The sequence below is a fragment of the Camarhynchus parvulus genome, chromosome 26, assembly GCF_901933205.1.
Source record: "Camarhynchus parvulus chromosome 26, STF_HiC, whole genome shotgun sequence".
In the NCBI taxonomy this organism is placed as follows: domain Eukaryota; kingdom Metazoa; phylum Chordata; class Aves; order Passeriformes; family Thraupidae; genus Camarhynchus; species Camarhynchus parvulus.
The window spans coordinates 5,628,494-5,653,915 of record NC_044596.1 but is presented as its reverse complement, the minus strand read 5'-3'; the positions used below and the strand labels follow the sequence as shown (position 1 = coordinate 5,653,915).

The 25,422-nt window shown below is 46.8% G+C and overlaps 1 protein-coding gene across 3 annotated transcripts; it reads right to left on the bottom strand.

The window, feature by feature from the left end:
• HIPK1 (homeodomain interacting protein kinase 1) lies at positions 1–25,019 on the bottom strand. 3 transcript variants are annotated; one of them, XM_030965627.1, is made up of 16 exons: positions 24,881–25,019; positions 22,847–23,924; positions 17,584–17,707; positions 15,489–15,608; positions 14,665–14,751; positions 13,646–13,830; positions 13,196–13,358; positions 12,583–12,805; positions 11,632–11,753; positions 9,967–10,101; positions 7,366–7,508; positions 7,030–7,212; positions 6,342–6,557; positions 5,842–6,080; positions 5,374–5,519; positions 1–4,515 (listed from the first exon to the last, which is right to left on the bottom strand). In XM_030965627.1, exons 2-16 carry the CDS (start codon positions 23,920–23,922, stop codon positions 4,030–4,032), a joined length of 3,648 nt encoding a protein of 1,215 aa, XP_030821487.1. In that variant the 5' UTR covers positions 23,923–23,924; positions 24,881–25,019; the 3' UTR covers positions 1–4,029. The 3 variants fall into 3 exon arrangements, with proteins under 3 accessions (XP_030821487.1, XP_030821488.1, XP_030821489.1); XM_030965628.1 differs by having other exon boundaries at positions 7,366–7,505; XM_030965629.1 differs by lacking the exon at positions 9,967–10,101.
• Between the last annotated feature and the right edge of the window lie 403 nt (positions 25,020–25,422).

Sequence of the window (25,422 nt, the reverse complement as noted above, 5' to 3'; positions counted from 1 at the left end):
AGTACAGAAAATTAACCCTTTTTATTGATGCATTGCAATTGTTCTACATTTTTACCATATTATGTAGAAAATACTTAAAATACAAGCTACTTTGTAAAACCAAAGACAAACATTGAATCCAAAGATAAACTATGTTTTCACAATGGACCCTTCTCCCATATAGTTAGTATTAAATTTTTAAATATCTATTTCTTTTGTTAAAATGATTTTTACATACCCCCTAAGTACATCAGCAATACAAACATAGATCAGTAATTGTCAGAAACTACCTGTATCTAGCGGCTTGTAAAAAGGAAGAGCACAACCATAAAAGAAAGTTAAATTTTACACAGTAACTAGCATATCAAATACATTTAATAAAGTAGGAATTCCATTGCAATATCAAGGATTCAAGCAGAAATACTAACATTACATATAATGTACTGCTACATGTAGTGAGATAGATATAGTTCAAGCTGAATCTGAAATCACACATTATATAAAGTTTAGCAACAAACAACCATGTGGACATGCGGCACCATTCAGAAGTTTAAATAAAATTAAAAAAAAAAGAAAGCAGGGCTGTGCCAATCCTGTCATTTAGAAGCAATTTAGTTTCATGTACTAAAAGAAATTGCTGAGTCAGAGGTAAATTACTGCATCCCATCAATTAGGTGCTAAGCAGGAAAGCCTCAGGAGTTGCCTCTGCAGGGGCTATCACAGCTGCAAATACAGGTCAGGTAAGAGAAAACTGATTGAACAGCTCAAGAATCACACAGACAAACCTAGCTGGGACCACGAGCTGGCTATCAAATATTCCAAAGGTGAATCCCAAACTAGTTGTGAAGGAAATTAAAGGATGCCAATTCCTATCCAGAGATAGCAGACTTCTCTCCAAAAATGTGTAGCAGGCTCTGACAATGAGGAGAGTCAATTCTTGAACCCAGTTTGAGGCTGGATATGCAAGGGAAGAAGGGATGTATCTCCTTAGAGCAGAACACAATACACCTAAATTGGGCATCATATACTGGGGCCAGACTGGGACGCCCTGGCCCTGCTGGGGTGGGGTTTGCTGTGTATCACAGAGGAATTCTGGGGTATTATTTGACAGCTTGTTCCAAATGGAGCACGTTTGATTTTACCTACATCATTTCCATCTCATCCTCCCTGTTCCAACACTTCTGGGAACTCGGGCAGTGGAGGAGATGACACCGTGCTTTGGGAATACATTTGATTGGGATTAATTGTGTTCCAAGGTCCTCTAAACGGACATTACAAGCTGCTGTTTTTAAGGGAAAGTGGGCAAGTTCTCAAAATTATTAGCAGATTTTGCTAGAGGTTTTTTTTTCCTTTTCCTGTTAGTGAAGTGTTTTCCATGAAGTCCTATTTGTGAAACGGGGAGTTGGAGCTTGGTTTGCCTTTTGGTGGAAAGGCACAACTCTGTACCCAAGAGGTATCTCAAGGCAAGTACTGAACACAAGCAATGTCAAAAAAAGCAACAAAGTGCCTACAGCAACAAACAGCATCGTTTGCAGCAACGATGTGGCACAGCAAGGTTGGTTCTCTACAAACACACTGAACATCAATGGGGGCTAATGCTACCGCCCAGCTCCACAGCCCTGCAGCCCTCCCTGGTCCCTCCACCTCAGGCCAGTCCAGGCTTCCTTCTAGCAGGAACGTGGGCTTGCAGAAATGGCTCGGGCATTTCTTGCCACAGCCAGGTCAGGACTGGCCTCCTTCCCACTGGGACGGAACATAAACTGGGGTTCAAGGTTACCAAACCTCTTATTGCTGCAGTCACGCGACCGCTCAAACCAGTTTATATCATCCTTTTGGACAAGATACTTTATGTGTTAGATGAGAAATAATTCCTGGTACAAGGGACCCAAGAAAACAAAGTGTAGTCCAAAACCTGCACTGATTATCCAAAGTATTTCCTCTGAACACTGACTAGGGCTACAGCTGACAGACCTTCCCAACAACTCCACATTAGCAGTAGCTATAAAACTTTTTAATGGTATTATGTGCTTTACAGCAGGCTCTCTTTGGTATAAATATTCTATCACCAAGCTAGCAATATTTTACACGACACATCTGCTATTCCTGTGGGGGAAGGTAACGCTACACTAAACCTAATAAAAGTGATTGCACGTTATTTAATCACTTCTGCAATATTAGACTAAACATTCCAATGCATTCCCAGCACTACCTTATCCGAAATGCACTGACAGACACTAACAGTACATGTGCCATTTCAAGGGAAAGCTTCGAGGGGACGTCGCTTCACTGGGAACAAGAACGGAGCTGGGATGAGAGCGGTGACAGGGAGAGGGCTCTGCACCATCCTGCTGCTCTGGCTGGGGGAGCTGGGTGGGTGAATTGCTTCAATTCGACGGGGGCTTGCTGGTCCCTCGTAAGGCAAGCTCACTGTAAACTCTAGTCACACTACATCATCATTTAAGGCACTACAATAAGGGGACACACCAAACAACTCTTCATCACACATACCTGTGCAAAACAAATCCAAGGTATCCTTTCCTCTCGTGAAGCTCTACTCCTCTCTCAGTGCTACAGTGATGAGCTCTAACCATTGCATTATATCACATACATTCCAACATGAATCAATTCATTTTGGTTTAAATACAAAGGATACAACACTTCCATCCCCAGGAACGTTTAAGAATTAGACAAACACTAAGTACAGAGTTCAAGTATAATCACTACACATTTTGATTACAAAGACAGAACATTTGGGGTTAGCAGGAAGTTTTGCTTGTTATATTTTTCTAATCAATATGTACATATTTCATTTTCTGTAAAATATTAAAACACCACCAATACAAAACTTCTAAAATAGTTTTAAATTCAGTAATAAACTTTAAAATCTGGATTTTTTTTCCTTTTTTCTTTTTCTTTCTCTTTTTTTGTCTTGTTTTTTCTTTTTTTTTCCTTGCAATTCCTACATGCACGTACTGTTTACAAGTCTTATTAAGAGCGCTTTAGAGTAGCTGCTGACATATCCAGGAGGATACGCTCACAGGAGTATAAAAAGCTGTACACATCAATACAGTGATGTTTCATTGTATTTCAAATTTTTCTCCCTCCTAAATGAATCACGTGAGGCAAAAACATTAAGAAAAACAGAACAAAGCAAAGCCCTGTGCTTCTGTGAAGGAATCCAGCTCCATTATAGGGCCAGCATCTATTAAGCTGCAGAAACCAAATTTTAGAGCAATGCTGCATTATTCACTCTCAACTGGAGACAACAACACCACCCTGACAGAGCTGCTGAGCTCTGTCACACAGTGAGATCCTGAATACAGTTTGAACCACTTAGAAGAATTCTGCAACGAACACAACAAAAATTCAGCTGGGTTATGGAGAATTTTCGAGAAAACAAAGCAGACTCCAGGGTTTACAGGACTCCTGAATGTATCGTGTTGCTGGCATAAGGCAGCTGCCTCTACCAGTCCTTAAACAAAGCAGAGGAGTAAACTAAATACCTTTGACAGAAACATATATAGAGATGTAATGGCTTTTCAGAACCAGCAATTTGTTAAAGACAAAGTAAATTACAGAACAGATGTCGAAATATTAAATCTGATTTTAAAACTGCCCCAGCAACGTAATGAGATAAACATGCACATTTTTAGTGGCAACGTGGATTTGTGCAAGCTGCTAAAATAGAATCTGCGAATCTTTTTGTTTAAGTTACACAAGTTAAAAAAGACATCAGGATCTGTCTTCTGAGACACTGATTTGACACCCCTTTTGATTAGCACAACAGAACAATTTTAAATAAACGTAACCATGAATTTTTTAAAAGCATCTATAAAAAGTAAGTAAAATTTTAAAAACTTAATTAGTGACCCTCGTACTGGTAACAAAGCATGCTGCTCAGTTAGTGACTGAACTCACCAGAGACATTTGGGAACAACATACAACCAGATCAGGGAGAAACACGAACCAGGCAGTCACTCCCAGGCAAAGGTTCACCTGAAATCCTCTCCAGCCTCTCAGGCCCCTCGCAGGACAGCTCTTCACTGGCAACTACAAGTAGGAGTACTGGTTGATCTTGGTGGGGCTCAGCGGGTATCCAGTGTAAATAGCAGATCCTCTGGAAGCACCAATATAGGACTGGGGAGCGAACTGGTGTTGGTACTGGGCGGGGGGGACGTTGGCAGAGGTCAGCAGGCTGGGCCCCACGCTGACAGGGACCTGGTGCACCAGGGTGCTGGGGTGGGCAGCGTAGGTGGCGTGGCGCGACGAGCCCTGCGGGGAGAACAGGTGGGCGATGGACGTGGTGGAGCCCAGCGTGGCAGCAGTGCTGGGGGCATAAGTGTACATGTGGGGCTGGCTGGACAGGTGGGCACTGGCCGTGGCTGCTGCCAGGTGGGGATGCACTGGGCTGCTGTGCTGGAACGTGTAGGGAGCCTGAGAAATCGTTGACGTGAGGGGGGCCACGTAAGCTTGCTGCCGGCGCGGGACAGCATTGCCGTTTCTCTCCTGGGAGGCCAGCACTGCGGTTTGCTGGTTCTGCAAGGGGAGGGAGTAAATGAGGTTAGTGGTCATGCTCAGGTGAGCAAGGGGCAGCCTGATGGACAGAGCCCCCTGATGGACACCTCCATCCCCCTGACACAGCTGCAGATCCTCCCTCGTGATACCCTCCTGCAGATCTGAGAAGGTGACTGCACTTCCATGGGGACAAAGGTGACAGTTTTCCTCTGCAATGGGGCAAACTGCCACTCAGGGGGTACCACAGCTGGACAAGTGAGGGCAGGTCCTAGATCTGACCCAGAACTCCTCACACATCTACTCCTCTGCACGTTGGGAGGGTGGAAGCAGGGCTGCCCTGTTTTAGCACCAGAAAACCTGTCTGGTGCCCATGGCAGAAGTGAACTGCAGGGGTAACAACACTCCCTCTCCTCTGAGAGGCTGCTGCAGTGTGACCCACAGATCAAAAGTCCTGACACAAAATGAAGTGAAAACAATCTTTGAATTGAAACATCCAAAGATGTCGGGTGCCAATTGTTAGTTTGAGAGAGTAAGTCCAGTCTTAACCTACTGGCTGGAACTCTGTGAGGTCTAGAGAAAGGTAAAGAACTGAAGAATTTCCTCATACTGTGCCTTCAAAGTTACAACAGCTGGATCTTGGTGTCACCCTCCTGAGTGGCAAGAAGGACCGGCTGTAAGTCAGGTGTGACAAGGAGCACAAAGAGAGACTATGGAGACAACCACACGTGTCCTACCCTGCACCACCCCAGGACAGAACCAGCTCTGAAGAACTAGCACTTGCAACTAGTGATCCTCTTGCAAGCCAGCCTTCCTCCCTGCCTCAGAGGTTCCTGAAGCAGCTGTGAAGCAGCCCCAGGCAGCAGGGGCAGGTGGGCTCACCTGGCTGAGGTTGAGGGGCTGCACGCCGTTGGTGACCACGCGGTGGGAGCGGTAGCCCGTGGGTGTGATGCAGCATCCTGACGACTGCCCGCTCACTGAGGCCACTGGCTTGCTCTTGCTGCTGCTGCTGCTGCTGCTCAGGATGCCTGCAAGATGCCACAAGCTCAGTCCACTCCTCCCCTTCCCACAGCTCTAGGCACCAAACTGACTGTTTCTGTCACAGAGACTTTGCTTTAATTACGATTTCAAACGTGACTAAGAAACCATCAGGAATGGTTACAGATCTTCCAAAATGCAGCCAAATGTAAATGAAAGGTAAATCTATCAATGACTATGAAAACAGACCAAGGCTTTCACAACAGCAGCTGTGAAACCTAAAGCTTTTGGGAAGTCCAGAACTGTGAGGATGAATGTGTGACAGGGACAGGAGAGCACCTGAGCCTTGGCAGAGTACCCTGAGATACCCACCTGAAGCCTGGGTGGCTACGATGCAGTCGTTGAGCTGCATTTTCAGGGGTGGGACAATGATGGTGCGGGAGCTGGAGCTGTCAGCAGCAGCTCTGCTGGGCAGCTCCAGGGCCCCCCCAGTGCTCCTGAGCGAGGACAGGGGGTCTGGGGCATAGGGGCTGCTCAGGGACGAGTCCGAGTCAGGGGAGTCGTTGACAGTGACGTAGCTGATGACGTTGGATCTCTGCTTCATACCCAAACTGCAGGGGGAAAAAGAACAAAATACAAGTGGGAAATGTTCTAGCTTTGCCCACCAGATTACAGATCTCCCTCTGGGATTTCACACTATCCCTCCTTGTCCATTAAAACTCAGATTAACTGCAGGCACAAGAACACAGAGATGTGACGGGGAATATTCTGTCTCATGCAGCTCTTCTGAGCCTGCCCAGGGCTCACACACCACGTTCCCCCCTCTCCCTGACGCATGAGCTGAGCCCAGCAGAGCCCAATGAACAGCCCACCTGGCAGGTTTGTATTTGCTGTCCTCCTCCTCGTCAGTGTCGCTGCGGATGGTGATGACACTGACAGGGGGGCTGGGAGTGTCGGGGATGACGATGGGCTGGTGCTGCTCCTGCACCGGGACCAGCACGTTGGACGAGGACGAGGTGGAGCGCAGGGGGCTGCTCCCGATCAGAGAGTACACTTGGGTGGGCACAGGCTCCAGAGACGAGCTGGGCCTGCAGGGAGAGCACAGCAGGGTCCAGCTCCAGTTCAGACAAACAGCATTAGGAACACACCAGCATGAACATGAACAGAACCTCAGTGCACACACTCAAAGGCACTCAGAGATGCTCTGAATGGAACTGAGCCACCTGAACACTGCCAGAAACTGCCACCCCTCATCCAACACCCCTGTCACTTGCACTGATATGGCACCAAGACCCCAGGAGTGTAAAACCCCTCTGATCAGGACAGCAAAGCACTTGATCAACCATGTCCTTGCTCTCACTGAAATAAATATAATTTAAATCAGTGACAACAGCACAAAGACTTTTTCCAAGACATCTTTAAATGCAATTGTAGCATAATAAAGTTACACCCTCAATGCCTCCATGATCAGAAGATGCTTTTTTCACACCAAAAAGGCAACCTCCACCAAGAAACTTGTGGCTTTTCTAGGACTGGGAAAGGAAGCAATGGACTCCTTACTTGGCTGTGCTCGGTGCTGGCTGCTTGTTCTTCTTTGCTGGCACATTGCTGCTCTGCTGCTGCCTCACAACATGAGCAACCCCAACATTCAGAGGCTGTGCTGTGGCCAATGTCACGTGGTTGGTCAGCAGAGATGGCTGTTGCATGAGAGTGCTGTACTGATTTCCATGGGAATGTGCATTCCTGGAGCAGAGAAGAAACAAGAGACCCAAATCCCATGACTACACTGCAGGAACCACGAGCTGCAGCGAACCCCTGAGGGGAAGGGAGACATTGGGGGCTCTGTGATGGATATATTCCCACTTGGCAGGGAGCTGGAGCTCCTGCAGTCCCTACCTCCAGTCAGCCAGCTGCTGGCTGCTGCCGATGGTCTCTGGGATCACGGCCGCAGGCTGGACAGAGTTGTGCAAAGCAACCCCTGGGAGCTGCTGCCAGGTGGAAGGGAGCAGGATCTGCTGGGTTCCCCCCGGCCAGGCCTGCTGCAAAACAACAAACACAGACACGAGGATCACTAGGCTTCAGTTCCTGCAGGGGCAGGCACAGATCTGTCCAAGCAATAAATGCACTGGGGTGGATTGTTAGCTTGCAGAGATACAGCCCATCCTTGCATGTTTTCCCAAGGACAGGAAAATCAGAGGAATGAGCTTCCCCAACATTTTGCTGATCTCCTTTGCTGTCACCTGGAGAAAACAGCGTTTGTATCAGGCTGCACATACAGCCAGGTATTGCACTGCCAGGTGCAGCAGCAGTGCTTAGGATTCTTTCTGAACGTAAACTCACACGACGGTTCTGCTGAAAGTTCCCAAAATATGAAACCAATTTGGTCCTTTCTGCTTTTCTGCCTTGCAGGGCTCACAAGAGATGAGATGGTGTCATTATTGTAGAAATTCACCCACCTCAGCTGAAGCATTTAAGAAAAGCCACATTGAGAGATAATTTGGTTACATGAAGGCAGGTTCAATTCATTAATATTATCACTGTTCCAAATAAATTTGACAGCATAATATTTCCATGATTTTGATAATATATGGCTTTCTCTCCTGCAGCTTAAACTGCAAAAGCTGTTGTTTCAAATTCAGTATTTCTGCAAGTAACAGATCCACTTAGTACAAATAAATACCAGTTCCGAACAAGAAGCCTTCAAAGCAGAGAGCTGCTAAAACCTCTGCCAACATAAGCAGAATAATATAATAACAATAACATTGAAAAAATAAAAAATAAAAAGAGAAATATGTTAAAAGTCACACCATGCGTCTTTCCAAAAGCCAACACCTGCACAAGACAAAGCAGAGAGTTTAATACAGCAAGATTTAAATTCCCAATGAGAGGCAGAAATCGGGCCTTCCAAGCGACGAACTGTTTTGACAGAGGAAGGACAAAAATATGCAAAGCTTAGCAAATGGCTAATGCAAACTCAGGGGAAGCAGCAAGGGAGAAGTGTTGGAAGCACTAAAGGTGAGCAAATTCACGCCAAAGGCTCCCAGAATCCAAACAGAACTAGTCAAGTACTCCAGAGAAACTCAGAATGCAGGCTCAGAGTCTGGAGACAGCGGCTCTGATCTCCACTGCTGTACAGGGGAGCTGAACCTCAAGTCCACTGCACACACACAGCAGAACAGAATTTGCCTGTTGAATCAAAGTCCAGATACACTTTGGAAAACATCACTAACAACTCACTTGTGTCCCAAGCTCTGCTATAGTCACCCCTTGCTGTTTTTGGAGCCCAGATTGCAGCCTTTCAGCAATTAAAATTCAACAGGAGGAAAGAAGAAGCACCCCGGGTCTGTTTAGCTCAGAGCTGTGACCAGGAGAACCCCACTCTCCTGCCTTCCCATCCCCAAACCAGGGAGCAGCTCACTTGGTTCACAAGAACTCAAATGAGTGGGTTTAAATTTCAGGACAGGCATGACTCGAGCAAACTCCACTTCAGCAGAGGTCTCCCTCTCGGAAGAAAATGACATTCAAACTACCACTTTAAAGCCACAAGAAACAACATGGTTCACACAATGGAATGTGCTTTGAAGGACATGTGAGAATAACAGCACTTCAGTGCACTGCAATGTTTTCATAAGCTTCACTGATCTGATTCTGGAGTTTTACAATGACTTCTTTGTGGCACTTGCAAAGTTGTTCTGATGCAGGTGCCAGAATACAGAAGAGGACAATTTTGCAAACGTACATTTCTTAAAGGTGTGTTCATTCCTTTCCCCCATCCTTTTTTAAAAATTGTTCCAAATGACCTAAAAGCTAGCTATTGCCATTTTGGATACTAGAGCTCACCTTTAATTTCAACCAAGAAATACATATCAACTGAAAGTATCTGTGAGGAACAGAATCTTTATCTGGATGAAGCAAGCTACGTGCGATTGGCTATAAATAACAAAAGGCCAGAAATTATTGTCAATGTTCAACAGAGGTTAAGAGAAATCAACTGCTAGAGCAATACATTAAAGGATTTGCTGTCATTAGGGATTTTAGCCTGTGCTTAATGATCTGAAACATTTCTCCATACAAAGCAGCTTTACACGTGTTGCAAACAATATATGGAGCTAACTTGCCAAGTAGGTCAAATTCTGGCCATCCAGGTACCTGTAGCAGAGTCAAGCTAAAGACTGATTCCTTTGTATTCCACAATCAAAAGGCAAAGATAGGAGAGTAAGCGAAGAACAAGAACGATTACAACTCTTCTAGGATCTAGTTTAGAAGAGCTTTCAATACTAGGCTAGCAAAGGTAATAGTCAATGGATCTGGATTCTTTACAGAGCCACACTAAACGTCAGAGTCAGACAGTGCTTCAGCAATGTTGGGGAGGAAAACAACAAGACATTAAGATGTAGCAAGAACACAGCCACAAGATGGCACATGCTTCCATGCCCTCTGCAAGTCTAAGTTAAAACAAAAACTCAGTTAGTGAACACAATCAAGGGAGGCAATTACCAGTACTGCAGCCGTCTGTTCGACCAGCGCCGGCCGGCCGGCTGCGCAGTTCAGGGTAAAGGGCACCGCATACTGCGGCGTGATGGTGGCTACTTGAGGATGAAGAGTTGCTACCATTAGTGGTGTACAGCTTCCCTGAAATGTAGATCAGGCAGTGAGTGAAACACACGAGCTGAGGCAGGTCAGTGCAGGTCAGTGCGCTGGGCAGGGCCAGCGCGGAGGGAAGGGATGCACCGACACCAACACTGACACCCAGAGCCTGCACAGCTCCACAGGCACCTCCAGGGCCCCCAGGAGAGCACGAGGAACTGGGCATCTCCAGTCCAGGGACACAGTTCAAAAGTCAAAACAAGTTGGGGAAAAATTTGGGGACAGGACCTCTCCGATGACACAGTTCAAAAGTCCAAATGAGCTGGGGAAAAATTTGGGGAGGGGATGTCTCTCTGATGACACATTTCAAAAGTCAAAGTGAGCTCAGCTACTGGCACTTTACTGAGTCCCAGAGGGCAAGTGACAGCCATGCTGCACTAGCCACGGCACAGTGCACCCCAGGCAGCTCCCTGCACTTGCTGTCAGACCTTCAAATCCACACACAGAACTCTTGAGAAAAGGTAAACTATGGGATTTCATGGAAGGCACAGCAGGTCTTTGGTGTCATGAAAGAGCAAAGTTATCCATGATGAAACCACCCAGACATGTATTAGTCCATCAAATGTCTAATTTAAATTAGATTCTTGCACTCTTGGATTCAGGTGGGCCCTCAAGTGGATTCTGCTTTTTGGATACTGTGACCTGTATCATTAATGCTAAAGAAACCAGCAAACACAGAATGCCACCTAAACATTTGGATTGAACAAACTAAAAATTACTCCTCTACAAGGTCTGTAAGTGCAATATGCTGCCTGAAGAGTAAAACTAACAGAGTACTTGTTAACGCCAGCAGAAACTAAAACTATGCAAATAAATAAAAATGCACTTAATTATAAAGGCAACTACAAATTTTCAGTGAATAAAACTTGTGAATCACCAGGCACTTATTGTACAATAAAGGATTACTTTTTGGAAATTAAACTGGGTTTAATTTATGACACAGTATTAATATTTAAAACAGCATTTTTAGAATGATTTGTGAATTTTGGTATTGTATGTTGCTTAAACTGCAAACTGCAGAAATAGATATGTCATTGCTACGCATTAATTCCCACTAAGAATGTAACTAGCTGAGAAGGATTCAGAAATAATTTTCTTGATTTAAAGATGAAATTTTAGCATGAGTAATCTGTGTTGTCACCTCTGTTTACCGGGATCTCACTTCTCACAGCAACGATTTCTCCTGCCACGTTTTTAAAGTGTAGGCAAAAATGACCAGCACTGCCTTACAGGCAGTGTCCATGCCTGAAAAACACAGTCTGTTTTTAGCAGCTGGAAATCACATATTTATTCCCTTTATTAAATCAAACTCCTAAAACCAGGGAGCCACATGACATAAAATAGCTCAGACTTTAAATATTCCAGAAAAACAAAACAAAACAAGAAAATATTGTCTTAGAAGTGACCTGCATTTAACCTTTCAGTGTGTCCAGAGAGCCCCCTGCACTCAGGCAGGTTCTCCTGGATGGTGCAATTGCAGCTCAGCCTATGAGGGGTTTGGGGTGGCTTTTTTACCTGTGTGAGAACTCCAGACTGGATCTGCAGTGGCTGTGCTGCAGGTGCTTGTGGCACAATTGGGACAGCATTTTCCATTCTGACTGGGAACCCAGAATGCTTTGTAGTTGCCTGAAGTCCAGCTGTGGAGGACAAGACACATCATTAAGCTGCTGCACCATTCTTTCATTTGTTTCCAAAAATCAAATTCCTACTAGGTAAGGGCAGAGGATAGTGTGGGATTAAGGGATAGAAAAGCTTTGACAAAATCCCAGTAAAACACCAGCTGAAGTAAATACTTCTGCACCCTGGGATCCTGCAGGGCCATGATGGACAGCTCAGCTCTGCAGAGTCTGGTTTGCAGAAAGTGACACAGACTCCAATTCCAACCTGCTTGAGACAAGTTTGAAGTTCAAGCCTTACACCATCAGTTCCCATGTCACAAATAACCCTCCAGACTAAGACAATCCAGGAATCAGCATAACTGCAGAACCCTGAGGATGAACAGAGGCATGAACAGAGCTGCCTGTGCTGAGCTCACTGACCCACAACCTGTGACAATCTGCTGGTGGCAAAAACCTGCATCAGGGCTGTGAACTGAGACTCAAACACCAGATATTTACTGTTGAGATAACAAACACAGCAAGACACACTGATTTTCAGGCAGGTCTGGCTCCTCTGCTCCCTGCTTTCTGTGGAATGTTGCTGTGTTCAGTTTGGGGGGAAAAACTGGTTGAGCAACCAGCTGGAGCCTGCAAGCCAGGCAGGCAAGGTCCTGTCACCTGTTCCAGCATGACCTGGAAGGGAATCAAGCTGCCTGCACATGTCTGACCTGGTTCTGCACCTCCATCTGATGCAAGAGCCCCGTGTGACACCCTCAGAGAGCTCTGCTCTAGTCAGGCTTTTCTCAGTTTGGTCCAAATCACAACTTCTCCTGCCTTAACAGCATCACACAAAGGGTTCTTGGCTTACTTTGAAAAGCAGGGGGACAAACAATGAAGGTCTGCTGGAAAGGGTCTGTCTGTGTGCAGATCTGGGTGGTTCCAGGCTGCAGGGAAACACTTTGCTGGGCCACTCCTGCCACTGGGGCTGCAGAGGAGGGGTACAGGGCAGACTGGTAGTTGAGCAGGGAGACGTCTGAGTTGGCCAGGGAAAGAGTAGCAGCAGCAGTGGAATTGGAAGCCAACACACTGGCCTAGAAAAACAAACAAAAAATCACTTATCTCCTGTAATTTTATCTCTCTTTGTTATGAAACAAACAACAGGAACCATCAATATAAAACTGGGAGGAAAGCACCTGGAAAATGTTTGAGGTAAAAGGCTAAAGACAACAAAAGGCTAAAATGTTTGAGGTAAAGGCTAAAGACAGAACAAAAAACATGAATTGCACCCAATTAACTTATGTTGCTGAACTGACAAATTTTCAACACATGAAGTAAAGAGGCTCCTTGGTCTGAGTTTTGGAAAATTAGACTTTGAGACAAGACTATGAATTTTGGAGATTAGTTTAAATTTTGGCCTGAAGGCACCAAATCAGCCTACTCCTTGTCTTTGATTCGGATAAAACAGGTGAAAGATGCTATACCTGGTTGTGTACTGTGTTGAGCTGGTTGTTAAAGCTCATTGTCAGGTTTGTGCTTGTGTTAGGAGCAACGTGAGTGGTGAAAGGGCTCTTGATCTGATTCACTGTATCATACATGTTCACTCTTCTCTTGCAGATCTCCATGTTCTGAAAGCAAGATTTCACACTGGAACAGAATGACAGAAGGAAAACATCAGATTTGTAAAAACAGGACACAGATGTGACAGATTCCCAATTTTATGCACGTGCTTTAGGTTTAGGTTCTTTTAAACCAACAAAGAATGTCCTAAAACATGAAAAGGAAGCTTATGAACATTCCATTCCTTACACATGCCATTGCTATTTTCAGATCAGCCAGGAACTGCAGAAAATAGCCCTGACAGAAAGCTGGGAAGTGCTGCTCTGTGATTCCAGCAAATCCTGAAACAAAACAGCCCATCCAAGGGAGCTTACTGGTTACTGTGGGGGAAGTCCAGCAGATGTGCCATTGTAACAAACGAATGGTTCAAAGTCTTCAGTGGAGTAATTCTCTTATCTGCATCAATTGTCAACATTTTCTTCAACAAATCAATGTATTCCCTTCGGTCAGCCTTCTCTGCCAACATGTCGGTCCCTTCTAAGTCTGTAGACATATTCACCTGGAAAATCACAGGGGAGCAGTTCACACAAGCATCAAATTAACTGCTGCCTAACAGTTCAATAACATCACATCACACAGAAATAGTTATTAAGCATTTCTGTCTCTCAGCCAGACCAATTTCAGGTATTACAGTGCTAACACTGCCTTTTCCCTTGCTCGTTCTAGGAGAGAAAGTCAAACTTGCACGTGGAATTCTCTTCTCAACAGGGAGTTGGGTCAATTCAAAGGGATCAACCAGGCTTTATTCTCCACTCACTGCCAAAATGCCCTCGTGTTTTGGGGGAATCTATAAGGGGCTGGCAACCCAGAAGGATTCCACCTTCTCTGCACAGATGTAACCTGATGGTAACAGCTACAAAAGCAACAGAAAATTGATATTTAAGATTTAAGGCCTCATGATATTTTAACCACTCAGATATTCCTTCATTTTACCTCTAAAAAGAGAATGAAAATAAGAATGATCTGTAATTCTTGTCACTATTTCCAAAGTCTCATAAGAGGTTTAATTCTACAAACACATTTGAAGGGGCTCAGCTCTCCTACTGCTCCACTATACAGGGAACAGGCTGGGCACACTCCTGCTAACACACTGAGGCATAAGAAAACACAAAACATTTCAAACAGGTTTATAATTAACATTTTGAATGTTTTTAATCCACTGATTTCTGATGCAAATTGGCACCATTGTAAACCTCCATCAGTGCTCTGAAGTGCCAGTGGAAGAGGTGCTCCAGCACAGGAGCCTCATTTTTAGAAATCCCCAAAAAATGAAAGTTACTAAATTATATGTGGAAAATTAATGAGTTGTCTGTGTCCCAAGATCCCCACGCACCTGCGCCATATCATCCAAACAGTTGAATATATATTTCCGAGCTTCTTTTGATTTTATTCCTGTTTCCAACTCATGTTCTTCTGGGGTCTATAAGAGAAAACGTTAGTATAAACTGAGATATTGCGTATTGATAAGGAAAAAGCAGCAAGAAATTGCTGAGGCAGATGATCAATTGCTGCTTTCAGACACACCACACACCAGCAGGTCAAACCAAAGAGCCCTGGGATCCCATTCCCTCAGCTGGAAAGATCATTCACTGCAAAGCTGAATCAACAACAGCATGACTTCATTTCAAGGCTGCCTTGGGTAGTGCATTAGCCAGAAGAACGGAAGGTTTCTGATTTAGAAAGAGGCTATAAATATTTTAAATCCCTCTCCTACAAAGAAGAAAGGCAAAATTCCCTTCTTTTTGCTGCTCAAAAGCAAATCAGGCCTAAATCTCATTCTTTCCTGTCCTCTGCCAACCCAAAACCAGATTCCTGATAAACTAACAAGCCCATCACAAAATACTCCATATTTTACTGGTTGGATTGTCAGGAGATGACAACAAGATGACACACTTCCCTGGGAATGAGCAGCCCATAATGAGCAGCCATTATCTCAGTGAGGAACACCCACCCTTTGCTGGTGCTCTCATCACTGCTGCTTTTGTCAGAGCAGCACCAGGAGCTCTGCACAGCTCCTGCAACCTCAGACCCCCAGCCAGGCACAATCCAAAGCCAATCCTCACTCACAGTGTTGGCACAGCACCCAAAACTGGCTGGGGATTTCTATCAAATCCTCAATGAACAAAAGAGAATTGGGGATGCGAGAGACAGACATACCTTGAGCCTCCACAGTGGGTATCCCAAATTTGGATCTCTGTTAAAAAACCTGCTTGTTTTCGTTCCTGCACTGAGAAGATACTCCGCTGGAAGGCCTTGAGTTTGTGAAATATAACGAATCTAGGAAAGAAAATTACAAAAGTGAGGACTCCCACCATAAACAATTCACAGCTAATGGGGTAATTAACAGGCAGGTTTCTTCACAGCTAATAGGAAATGATCTGTAAAGAAAGACTGCCCAGATATGCCAAACTGCAAAATTAAAGGAACCATCTCAAGTATTTATAAAGCCACTTTTGCAATCATGCAAAAATTTCAGGTTTTAAATGCATCTCTCTTATTTTATGGAAATATTTTTTGCTAATGTATATGCAAGCAGACTGTAGGCTTTTAAGACATCAAACAGTGTAAGAAATAGACATTTTGAGGGAAAAATACCACAGAATTTATCATGTATAAATAATTAAAGGCATGATTATCCAAGCAACATTGCTGTGCCTGCCTACACAATATGCTAGGCACACAATTTCAGAATAACACCATGGCAAAGCTCTCACTGACCAAGAAACCAGGACCAAATATCCTCAAACACATTTACTACACTTATTTTTACATGTTAAAAAAATGGCTCAGAATTTTGAAAGATGCACCTGAATCCTTGTGATGGTATTGATAAGACACTGGTAAAGGGATAACAATTAAAAAGCTTTGCTCAAAAGGAAAGAAAATAGCAAATGTATAAAAAACTCCACAGTGTTAAGGTAACTATGCCTTGATCAAACCATCAATTACAGATAATTTACAGCTCTTTAGCATTTCTTATTTGCCAAACTCCTGCTGTGGCACTGTGCCAAAACAGGGCACTATCACAGCTTGTGATCACATGGATTTATGGGCTCACTTTTCAATTAAGCCAAGGTGGATCCAAGTGTCTGCATGTGAATATTTCTTGTATCTACACAATAGTTCAGGTAGCAGTTCTATTTTTACAGGATGTAACTTTCGCTTTACAACCAAAGGGTGTTTAAAAAAAAAGCTGTAAATCCCATCCCAGCCCATGAACTCATTGCTGGAGAGGTCCTCTCACAAGTTCCACCTCAACTTTCACTTGCTGCTGCAGAATCTCAAAAAAAAAAAAAAAAAGAAAGCCAAGTCATCTTCATTCTTCAAGGGAAATTCAGACATCAAAATGAACCCCATGAAGTCACACCTCACAGAGGGCTGCAAAATCCTGTCATTAAGCAATGGAAAAAGCAGCTCCTCCCCAGCCACCTACACCAGCAGATAAGGTTCTCAGAAATTACACAAAGTGCACAAGGAAACCACCAGGCCCTACCTCAGCTACTTTCTAACTCACTGTGCTCATTAAGGTACCACTGTGTTTCCTTTGGAAATTTACAGTGCTGGGAAGACACATGTAAGACACTTAGTAAGTTTTCATGTATTTTATCACATAAGGAAAACCATACCAAGCACTGCAACAAGATCCCACCATAAAAACCCCCAGTGGAAAAGCTACTCTGAGAAAAACCCCTCTCACAGACTTTTTGTCCTTTTATAGGCACTGACTAGGCCAGGTAATAATGCCAAGTATCCACAGAAAGGACTAATTAGTTCAAGATGCCTCTCAGAGTCTTGCCCTTGGATTCCAAAGACAGCTTGAGGCTCACACTTTGCATAAAAACTGAGGGTTGCTGCAGGTATTAAGAGGGCAGGAATGATAGGCTTGCTCTGTCCCCACATGGAAAAACTGCCCTCATGGTGAAATTACAGAGGGTGTTTCACACCAGGACACACACACCCCGCTTCTGCTTTGGCAGGAAGGTGTTTCAACAGCTTTTGGGTTTGGAAACCAGGGGTTAACTGCAAATTGGCCCCTTTTTTTGGACAGGATACACTCAGCTCAAGTGAAAACACACAGAACTCTGTGCTCCCTGCCCAGAGACAATGGGAATATCACAGAGAGAAAATGAGCTCAGACAGCAGCACTGTGCACTGATGAAAGCTGATGGAGGACATGGGGGGGTTTCAGGAGGGTTTGAACATAGAAAATCAAGGTTTCATGGGAAGATCCCACCTCCCCCAGAGCTCTCACCTGGTCGTACTCAGATGCTCCTGGATACAGAGGCCAGCCCAGAAAGAGCTCAGCAATGACACAGCCCAGTGACCACATGTCAATGGCTTCACAAAACGGCAAACCCAGGATGATCTCGGGAGCTCTGGGAAGGGAAAAGGAAAGAAAAAAGTCACATCTTTTACTGAAAGCTGCATTTCTTCCCTGTAAACCACTCTAGGTAAAGCCCCTCCACACACAAGTAAATCTGTGTGAATATAAATTATGCACTTTAAAGCAGAAGTTGTTTCCTTGGGTGGCCTAATGGAATCCCAACCTCTTTTTTTTCACTTATGGATTCATTTATTGCCATGGTGCCCCCCAAATCCTAGGAGGCCTTTATATCACACTTGCATAAAGTTACTCCTTGAGTAATCAGTTTAATTACACTTGACAGCGTGTGAGGTGTCCCTGAGACAGCACACAGCATCACAGAATTATAGAGAGACCTTCAAGATCATCTAGTCCAGCCTATCCTACCAGAATTGGGAAGAAGAGCTCAGGCAAACAGAGACTTTTCTAGGAGAAGGTCTTGAGAGCCCAGGTAAGCCGCTTCAGGAGGCTGCCTGCTTCATGTGGGGAAGAAGAGCACCTGCAGAGCCAGGAAAAGGAGCTCCTCAGAGAGCAGCTGGGTTTCTATCAGCAGGTTTTCATGCGGGGTTTGCTCAGAGAGTTTCGAGTCTAAAATGGACGCAGAGAGCCCAGCTGGAGGTTGTGTTTCAGGTTTCTGTGCGCTCAACCACACCTAATGCAAAATGTACCTGTCTGGCCCAGCCTTTACGGGGAGGTGATAAAAAAACCTCACACTCCAAGCAGGGTTTGCTTCCCTAACAGGTTAGAATTTCAGGGAGATTTCTGTCTGGAGCTGACTCATAACACAGAAGGATGTTTTAGTGCAGCTCTTCACCTACACAGAGTTCTGAAACAAACCGAGGCTGTTCCGGCAGGAGAAATTCTGGTCCTACATTTGCATAGAGCACAAAACCCCAGGTGCTGTAAACCCCAGGTGAGCTGCTGTGGGAATTTACCCTGGAAAGTACAGGAAATACAAAAGCCTTGACCTTCATCATGAATAACTAACACAAGAGCAAAGGAAGACAGAAAAGCCCTAAACTCCAGGCTATCCATTTCCTGGTCATGCCCCAGGGCTTGTGTGGCATTTCTGGTGTTTCACTATGGATACTCGAGTTGTTAAAAAAGGCTCTGAAACCAGCTCTGATCCCTCTACAGAATTCTAAAAACCAGGGCTTGCATAATGTACAGGTGTCAGTGAATTTGACACTCGTTCTTCTCGACTCTTCAGCCTCCCAACTGTTTGTCCCTGGCAAGAAGTGACTCCCCAATTAATCACCCTTTGTGCAGTGGTGACACAGAGACACCTTTTGTTTCATGTGTCTACACAGGTGTCTCCAAAACAGAGGCACTCAGCCCAGCTGCTCAGGGCACCTGAGAAAGCACTGGATCAGAAAAGGCCAGGCTGGATGGGGCTTGGAGCAACCTGGGATAGTGGAAGGTGTCACTGCTCACAGCAGGGGTGGGATGAGATGAGATTTAAGCTCCCCTCCAACCCAAACCAGCCTGGGATTCTATAAAAAAGACCTCACTGCTGCAGCGAGGTCACACTTATTCTTTATTATCCAGATTTTATTATGTCTGAGCCCCCAAAACCAGAGCCATGATACACCTCCAGTAATCAGAATAACAGATCGCTCAAGCTAAGACATAATGACACTCTCCACTCAACACTGATCTGTTTCTACCTTCTTGTTTGGCTGCTCCTGGCAGTTGTTGACTTTGGAAAGGTTTCTCACATGTGAAAACATAAAATGATTGTGCAAGTACAAGCAGTAGCTGATATTTGAATGCTGACTCTCATGCCAACATTTATATTTTAAGGAAATATGCTAGAATGGATGCAACTTTCTACAGGCTAAGTAAGAGGTGCAAACCAGAGGAATCTCTTTCTTCACAAGCAGAAAAAGTACAATTCATACATTTACACAGGAGCCCCCCTTGCCGTTATTTATCATCAGCAAACTGTACTGCCCCTCTTGATTACCCTGATGTAGGAATTTCCAATTCAGAAAGGACCCAGACTTGTCATATAAGGCATGCTGCACTTGGACTGGCAAACAAACTAAAATATAGATGGCTTGTGGAATATGCAGAGCATGCTAATCCTTCTCTAGTGTGCTAAAAATTCCCCACCAATTCCAAAGGAAATAGAGATTGGTGGCAGTTTGTTGGTCTTTCACTCCAGGACAGAACAGACTCACATATTCCTAAATCTCAATACCATGATGATAGCAAGTTGAAGTCTTGCATTTTATTCCCTGCAACTAAATAAATGAACTTCTCATGAGCCACCTGATTTGATTCTGATTGCAGGACAGGGCTGGGAAATCAGAATTTCTCTCATCTCCTTTTACATCACTACAATTAGCAGCCTTATGAGATGTGAGCTGAACCAGGACAGCAGGCAGAGGTCACTTCCATAGCTGCTCTGCCAGAGATTAAAGTGATTTTACCATCTTAAGCTCTTTGAAATAAAATCAACAACACTCTTTGCACAGATGCTTGCTAAGCACTGCCTCCCAAAGCTGACAAATACACTCAGGCACTCTCAGAAGAGAAAGGACTCACAGCAGCCCCAGAAAACTGCAAGACTCCCTCCCAGCATTTCCAAACACTCCATGTTTACCCCTGTGCTTTGGGATGGTGGGAACACAGAGCCTGTGCAAGTGCAGCAATGCAGGGAGCAGCAGGGCCAGCTCCGCGCTGGATTAGCAGAGTTAGACTTGGCAGCAGGCACTGCTGCTCCCCAGGCCAGCATGGCTGGCACAGAAGTAGGTCATGGAGCCCAAAGCAGAGGTGAGAAATGGATACTCCTGCACTCTGCAGCTCCCCCAGTGCTCAGGGCCACCTTCTCATGGCCCAGATTGTCCAGTCCCACAGTCTGTGCTCCACACTGGCCCACAGGCAGCACCAGGAGGCAGGGAGCTGGGTAAAACTGCCAGGATGGCTGCACTCACATTTAACACAGGACATGAGTAAACCTCACTCTGTACAGCAGGGAGATCAGTACTGCAGGGATTTTTTATTTCTGCACGCTGTTTCCTTCCATTGTTCATCCTCCCCAAGAACAAAAGCAACCTGAGGATAGTACTCTCGTTTTCAGGGGAGGAATTACTGCAAAAACATCCTAGAGCTGCCACAGAAATTGTTCACTGCAGAGAGCTGATCTACTCCTACTCCATGATGGGCTTCAGAGCCAAAGAATTCTTCATGGGCACTTCTGCTCAGTCTTTGAAGTGTGAGCAGTAGAATTGCCCCTCCTGAGTGGGGTCAGGCAGCAGAGGCAGCAGCAGTTTCTGTGGAAAAGGGATCTTTCCACAGCAGAGGTTACCCAAGTAACAGGGATTGAAAGCTAAAAGGTGAGCACAGAGAAGTTTATTTTTAATGGCTGACAGAGAACCATAGGAAGAACTGGTCTATGCTCTTTCATTAAACACAGCCACTGAAAAAATACCAACTTGGAACTCATCTGAACACTAATTTAATGTGAATATGCGTAAAGCAATCCAGTTCTCCCACAACGAGCTGGTTTCTGCACCATCTCTGTAAATTCCTAGATTATAGATTTTAGTAATCATCAGCATTTGACTAATTACATATCACTAAATACTAGATTTCCACATCACAGCATTCTTCACTCCAGCCAAGCAGACAGTCCAACGCCACCTAATCCCAGGTTATTTGCCTTTCTGGCAGAGTCAGCCACCCCAGGGAGCTGGAAGGGGCTGGAGTCCAGGGCCCCACACACAGATGGAGCAGGAATTTCCCTCCCTGCAGCCCCTGGAAGATTCTTATCACCCCTCACTGCTTTTCCTCAGCTAAATCTGTTTTCTGAGATACCAGAAAATGGAGAGCACCATGGGCCTCCCCAAACTGCTTTGAGGGCACATGTGGCAAGTCAGATAGAGCAGATTCTTGACCAGTGGTCACCTCTTTACAAGGAATAACAACAAAATTGATGATGTATTTTAGAGAGTGAATGTTTTTACAGAGCTGGGGGCACAGGGGACAACTGCACTACAAAAATACCACATCAATCAATAGCTCAGAATTGGAAAGACTGGTGCCAACAAGCTGAGCAAAGATCATGAGCAATGGATTAAGAAAAGTCTGTATCACATGAAAGGAATGTCATGGAAAGCTGGTACTGGGTGCTGGAGTTAAAAAGAAAAACAACACAAAAACAAAGGGAGCGAGCACACAGGGAGCATGAGGGATGAACAGAGCAAACCTACAATAAGCCAGGCTTAAAACTCAAGCGAGCAGCCAGGGACGACATCAAACAGGGCAGAGACACAGGGTGGGGCGGAGTGTCTCGGTCCTGTCTGGTCCCAGCTGGAAGGACTAGATACTAGTTCTGAGTTCTGCGTCAAGTGAGCTCACATTCCACCCAAAGCAACCCTGACAACCCAGCACAGACTCTTTGCAGCCCTTTGAAGCCAGAAGTTCTTTCTGCATCCATTTATTGAAGTCTGCTGCTACTTAAATTCGAATACAGACTTAACAGAGGCAAGCTGGAGGAATAATTGAAAGAAACAGCACAGCTTGCTTTACGCACAGTCTCTGAGTTTTAACGTTTCTGGCCATAATTTATCTTTAATTCTTGGGCAGGAGTAGGGTAGAAGACACCTCCACATATTCCTAAGAGGAGCAGAGATCTTGCTCATCACTGCTCTAAGGGAGCTGCAGGTCTCATGAAAGCATGACTTAGCCAGGGTTGACACGGGAAATCATGTGCTCCTGAAGGGGGGGTCAGACAAAGATGAAGAACCAGAAGAAACAAAAGCGAATAGAAATTGGCATCCCTTTGACTTCTCTCCCTCCTAAATGTCCAAGGTTAATGGACTAGTTTCAGGTCATAGCAGACAACCTCAAATGCACTTCTCCAGTTTGCCATTTCATAGTGTCACAAGCCAGTGGACAGGGTAAAATCAAGTTAGTGCACTGATCTGGGGGAAAAGGAAGGTGCTGGGCTGCAGATTAGGCCACCATAAGGCAGCCATTCTATTTATTTACATCCAACTTTCAGAAGAAATCTCCAGGAAACATGCAGAGCTGATGATTTCCTGCTGCCCCTCAGCTGGGGTTAGACAGGAAAGCTGAGTGTCTGCAGAAGGAGCCCCCAGCAGGATCAGCCTGAGCTGGCTCAGGGAGCAAGGGCAGTGCTTACCTGTAATAGCGTGACTGCAGGTACGTGGAGCACACGGCCTTGGACACGTGGCTGGCTGACCCAAAGTCTATCACCTTCACTCTATAGGGCTGGCGTGCAGGATCCACCAACATGATGTTCTCTGGCTTCAAATCAGCGTGGATCAGACCCAAGCTCTTCAGCTTCATCAAGGCAGTTGCCACTTGCTGCAGGATGGGCCGGATGTACTTCAAGGGCAACGGACTGAACTTGTTTTGCTTTAAGAAATCATATAAGTTCTGTTCCAGCATCTCAAAGACAAGGCATGTATGATTCTTGTGTTGAAAGCACTCGTAGGAGCGGACAAAGTTGTACTCATCAGCATTCTCACTGCTCAGGCGAGACAGGATGCTCACCTCGATCTGGCCCTGCCGGGCGTACGAAGGGTGGTTCTTCAGGATTTTGATGGCTACAATCTCCTTCGTGCTACGTTTCCAACACTTCGCCACCTGCCCGAACGTCCCTCGTCCCAGGAATTCCAAGACCTCATAGCTGTTGGTCATAGAGCACAGGATCTCATGCTGGACCAGCTGATAATCTCCCTCCCCACTGGAGCTGCTGCTTTTCGTGGTGACCGTGGTGGTCGTGGCCGCAGCTCCCACCGCAGGTCTGTTTTGCAGCATGAGAGGTGGATGTTCCTCAATGATCTGCACACTACCGTTGCTGTCGACCTCTTCACTTTTCCTTTTTAATCCACATTTTTGGTATGGTTCCAGCAAAGAAACGTTGCTCCTGTGGGTGATGGTCTGGCTGCTCTGGAAGGACGCTGTGGCGCTGCTGCCGGTGCTGTCGGCCGCGGTGACCACGATGTGCTCAACGGAGGGAGCGGGGAGAAGGAGGTTCTGGTCGTAGGCAGGGATGCTGAAATTGGCTACCTGATGAGAGGAGCTGGCTTGCCCTTGAGCTGCTGGGAGGTTTTTGCTGTGGGTATAATACTTGTCACTACTGCTCTGTCCTGAAACATCCCAGACAGACGGCTCCACTTTCAGTTTCTTGGCACTGCAGAAGGCACTCGAGGATACTGACGGAGGGGAGAACACCTGCAGCTGTGAGGCCATACCTGGAAAGGAAGAGGAGAACTCGTAAGGGGCAGCAGGTTGGGATGGACAAGATCCTCTAGCTCACAAAACCCAGAATGACAAAAATCCAGTGTTTTTCTGAGCACCACCTGGTGCCCACCACTGAGAAAGAGAACCTCTCTAAGTGCTGCCCTTAGGGCATCACCAAGCAAGGCTGTGCAGATTACTGCATCTGAGAAGCACACGGCTCTTTATCCAGCTCTCTGAAAGCTGAGTCCCAAGACACGACAGGAATCACAGTGTCAATTCGGTTGGAAAGACCTCCGAGATCATCGAGTCCAACCTGGTGACCAAATACCACCCTGTCACCCAGACCAGAGTACTCAGTGCCACGTCCAGTTGCTCAAACACCTACAGGGACGGTGACTCCACCAGCTCCCTGGGCAGCCCGTTGCAGTGTCTAACGAGTGAAGAAATTCCTCCTATTGTCCAACCCAAACCTCCCCTGGCGCAGCTCAACACTCTGTGCTCTTGTCCTGCCGTTCGTTACCCGGGAGAGGAGCCCGACCCCCACCTGGCTACACCCTCCTTTCAGGGAGTTGCAGAGCGCGATAAGGTCACTCCCGAGCCGCCCTTTCTCCAGGCTAAAAAAACCCCAGCGCTGGAGAAAACAATACAGAGGATCGGGGGAGCGCAGGAAGTGGGAAGACCCTGCGAGAATTCCGATCCCGTGCCCAGGCCTGTTTCCTAGGCACTGTAAAACCAGACTCGGTGGGAAACCCAACGGCGGCAGGCCCGGCCTCCCCCCGGGGCAGCGCCCGGAAGGCCGGAGCGGAGCCCGCCGGGAGCGGAGCCCGCCGGGCCGGGCCGTTACCGGGGCTCGGGCCCGGCCCCGCCGCCGCCGCCCCGGCCCTCCCCGGCCCGGCGCAGCCCCAGCGCGGGGGAAGGGGCGGGCCCGGGCCTGCCCGTCCCGCCGGGCCCCGCCGCCCGCACTCACCGCCGGTGGGGGGTTCTCAGCCGCGGGCCGGACCTGCCTGGGGACACGCGGGGGTGCGGAGCCCCGCAGCGGGCTCATCATAGCCCCGCCACGGCCGCCGGCCCGGCCCGCTCGGCCCGCGCTCGCCGGGGGAGCCCCCAGGCCGCTCCGCCGCCGCCGCCAGGCTCCGCCGCGCCCTCACGGCCCGGCCGGGCTCCCCGCCCCGTCCCGCCGCCGCCCCGGGCCCGAGCGCCCCCGGCCCCGCCGCGCTCCCGCCGCCGCTCCGGGCCCCGAGCGCCCGCACAGGCCGAGCCAGCCGAGCCCCGAGCGGGCGAGCGCGCACGTGACCGCGGGGCGGGGCGGCCGCAGGAAGTGCCGGGGCCGGGCCGGGACCGGGGACGGAACGGGACCGGGCTGGGAACCGAGCGGGCCGGGGAACAGAACGGGACAGGGCTGGGAACCGACCTGGCCTGGGGAACAGAACGGGACAGGGCCGGGAACCGAGCGGGCCGGGCTGGGGAACAGAACGGGACAGGGCTGGGAACCGAGCGGGCCGGGGAACA

What these genes read in the sequence shown, in the direction of transcription:
- HIPK1 (XM_030965627.1), bottom strand. Translation starts at nt 23,922, where the DNA reads ATGGCCTCACAGCTGCAGGTGTTCTCCCCTCCGTCAGTATCCTCGAGT. An exon ending in AACAGACGGCTGCAGTACTG is followed by an intron (nt 7,509 to 9,966) that starts GTAATTGCCTCC and finishes GTTGTTTTGCAG; the next exon opens with CAGGCCTGGCCGGGGGGAAC. An exon ending in CCAGCACCGAGCACAGCCAA is followed by an intron (nt 6,558 to 7,029) that starts GTAAGGAGTCCA and finishes CTCTCCCTGCAG; the next exon opens with GCCCAGCTCGTCTCTGGAGC.